This window comes from Aplysia californica, unplaced genomic scaffold, assembly GCF_000002075.1.
Source record: "Aplysia californica isolate F4 #8 unplaced genomic scaffold, AplCal3.0 scaffold01122, whole genome shotgun sequence".
Classification (NCBI taxonomy): domain Eukaryota; kingdom Metazoa; phylum Mollusca; class Gastropoda; order Aplysiida; family Aplysiidae; genus Aplysia; species Aplysia californica.
In genome coordinates this window covers 37,825-41,060 of record NW_004798392.1, presented here as the reverse complement: position 1 = coordinate 41,060, position 3,236 = coordinate 37,825, and the positions used below count along the sequence as shown (strand labels likewise).

At 39.0% G+C, this 3,236-nt stretch overlaps 1 protein-coding gene across 2 annotated transcripts in view; it reads right to left on the bottom strand.

Moving 5' to 3' along the window:
- LOC101861408 (DNA polymerase alpha catalytic subunit) overlaps positions 1–3,236 on the bottom strand; it is a 67,077-nt gene that overhangs the window by 34,703 nt on the left and 29,138 nt on the right. For both annotated transcript variants that reach the window (XM_005111787.3, XM_013090046.2), the window contains 2 exons: positions 2,036–2,149; positions 481–555 (listed from right to left, as the gene is read on the bottom strand). In XM_005111787.3, coding sequence (XP_005111844.1) covers positions 481–555; positions 2,036–2,149 — 189 coding nt within the window. The remainder of the gene's footprint in view (positions 1–480; positions 556–2,035; positions 2,150–3,236) is intronic.

Genomic DNA, 3,236 nt, shown 5'->3' with positions numbered 1-3,236 from the left:
CACAAACTTACAAAACAACACACAAACTTACAAAACAACACACAAACATATATATATATATACCAACATAAACTTACAAAACAACACACAATAGCACACAAACTTACAAAACAACACACAAACTTACAAAACAACACACAAACTTACAAAACAACACACAAACATATATATATATATACCAACATAAACTTACAAAACAACACACAATAGCACACAAACTTACAAAACAACATACAATAGCACACAAACTTACAAAACAACACACAATAGCAGACAAACTTACAAAACAACACACCAACTTACAAAACAACACACAAACGTATAAAACAACACACAAAATTACACACAACAACACGCAAACTGACAATACAACACACATACTTACAGAACACACAAACTTACAAAACAACACACAAACTTACAAAACAACACAAAGTAACAAAACAACACACACACTTACAAAACAACACACAAACTTACAGAATAGCGCACTTCCAAGTACTCCGCCTCCACAGGAACGTCCAGCTTGTCAAAGGCGTAGAACCGCTTGACTTTCTGGACACACACGCAGAAACAATTTAGAATTAGTAAGCGTTTTTTTGGCACTTGCAACACAATAAGGTCATATAAGTGCAAAAGATTAGAGGTGTTACAAGAGAGTAACAAACACAAAAAAGAAGGAGGGGAGATAAAGACGATAGGTGTTTGATAAGAAAGAAGAAGCAAACCACACCAGAGCACCTGCCAACCACCCACAGAGAAACAATCTGAATTAACTCTTTAAGCCCTGAGTTTTTTCTACCGTTTCCTGAGTTTTTTTCTATAGTCACCTAAACCTAGTGCACTATGTCTCATTATAACCCCAAAAGCTTTGCCTCCAACTTCTAAATAGCGGAAACAAAGGCTTAGTCATTACTAAAAAAGCTTGGTTTGGGAATAGTTCCGAAAAACAAGCAAAAACTAGTATTACATAACACGAAGCAGTAGTCACTAGTACTGGACGCTCCAAGCATCCGATGGGGTACACGGTTATTACCGCCGGACGCTCCCAACGTCCGATGAGATGGGGACCAAAGAGTTAAGAATTCAAGTACTACTCTACAGCTCAGGCTATGACTTCAGATTTCCCACAACATGACTAAGCCCGAGGAAAAATGCTGCGTAATCGTAAGAATCCAGGAAAGAAGCATGCAAACACTATCAGAGCAAAGGTTATTTAGTCTGCATATTTCTAATAATAATAATAATAATAACAACAATGAAGGACGTTTTAAAATCGTCTACTCCAGCCTACAGCTCTAGGCGTTTTAGTTTAGTTTTAGTAAGAGTTTTACGGCACTTGCAACACAATAAGGTCATATAAGTGCTGAAGATTAGCGGTGTTACAAGAGAGTAACAAACACAAAAAAAAGGAGGGGAGATAAAGACAATAGGTGTTTGGTAGGAAAGAAGAAGCAAACCATACCTAAGGCATCCGCCAACCACCCACAGAGAAACAATGTGCATTAAGAATTCAAGTACTACTCTACAGCTCAGGCTATGACCTCCCACAACATGACTAAGCCTGAGGAAAAATGCGTAATCGTGAGAATCCAGGAAAGAAGCATGCTAACAGGGTAATGGTTATTTAGCCTTCATATTTCTAATAATAATAATAATAACAACAATGAAGGACGTTTTAAAATCGCCTACTCCAGCCTACAGCTAAAGGTGTTTTAGTTTAGTTTTAGTAAGAGTTTTATGGCACTTGCAACACAATAATGGTTATTTAGCCTTCATATTCTTAATAATAATAACAATGAAGGGCATTTTAAAAGCGTCTACTACAGCCTACAGCTCTAGGCGTTTTACATCAAAGTAAAAAATAGTCACTGTGAAAAAAGCACATACACACAGATCTACACATCGCACACACACACACCAAAATGACCATGGACTGAAAAACACAACTGACCTTGGTTTAAAAACAGATTTTGCCATGATCGCCATGAACTAAAAAACAAAACTTACCACGGACTGAAAAACCAGAACTTACCATGGACTTGAACTTTAAAATCCTGTTCTTCTCCGCTACCTTGTCAAACTCCTCGTAGACCATCGGCATGGTCACATCTTCTTCCAGCTCCACGTTGTGTTTCAGATTCATTCTCTGAGGTAAATTAGTTTCGTTTTAGTAGAGGTTTTACGGCGCTCGCAACTGCATAAAGTCATATGAGCACCAGAAGATTAGAGGTGTTACAAAAGAGTAACAAACATAAAAAAGAAGAAGGGGAGATAAGGACAATAGACGTTTCATAGGAAAAAAAGCAAACAACACCAGAGCACCCGCCAACCACCTACTGGGGTAAAATATATAAAACAATCAGTTTAGTTTTCGTAAGAGTTTTACGGCACTTGCAACACAATAAGGTAATACAACAAGTGTCAAAGATTACAGGTGTTACAAGAGAGTAACCAACACAAAATAGAAGGAGAAGAGATAAGGACGATAGATGTTTGATAGGAAAGAAGGAGCGAGCAAACCACACCAGAGCAGCTGCCAACCACCCACATAAAGCAATCAGAATTCAGATTGTAGTCTTAATGGACAAAAGCACATCGTCACACAAACTGTCACTTACTTCAGGGAAAGTCAGAGAAACGAATAGTTCGGAATAGGGTGATATGTTGGGGTGGTTTTAGTTTAGTTAAAGAGTTTTACGGCATTTGCAACACAATAAGGTCATATAAGTGCCGAAGATTAGAGGTGTTACAAGAGAGTAACAACAAACGTAAAAAAGGAGGAGAGATAAGGACGATAGATGTTTAAGAAGAAAGAAGGAGCAAACCACACCAGAGCACCCGCCAACCACCGGGTGGGGGGTGACTGAAATGCCTTTTGATTGGTCACTCAAAACGCTTTTGAGAGAAGGTCTGGGTCATTTCAAGTTTAGTTTAGTTTAGTTTTAGTAGAGGTTTTACGGTGCTCGCAACTGCATAAGGTCATATGAGCTCCAGAAGATTAGAGGTGTTACAAGAGAGTAACAAACATAGAAAAAAAGAAGGGGAGATAAGGACGATAGATGTTTGATAGGAAAGAAGAAGCAAACCACACCAGAGCACCCGCCAATCACCCACAGACATTTCAAGGACCCCCAAGCGAGTTCCTGTGTACAGTCAGAATCGCCGACCACTTGGTGTCACAGTGCCAGAAGAGAGAGAAAAAGAGTGGGGGGGAAAAAAAAGAACCCCCCCCC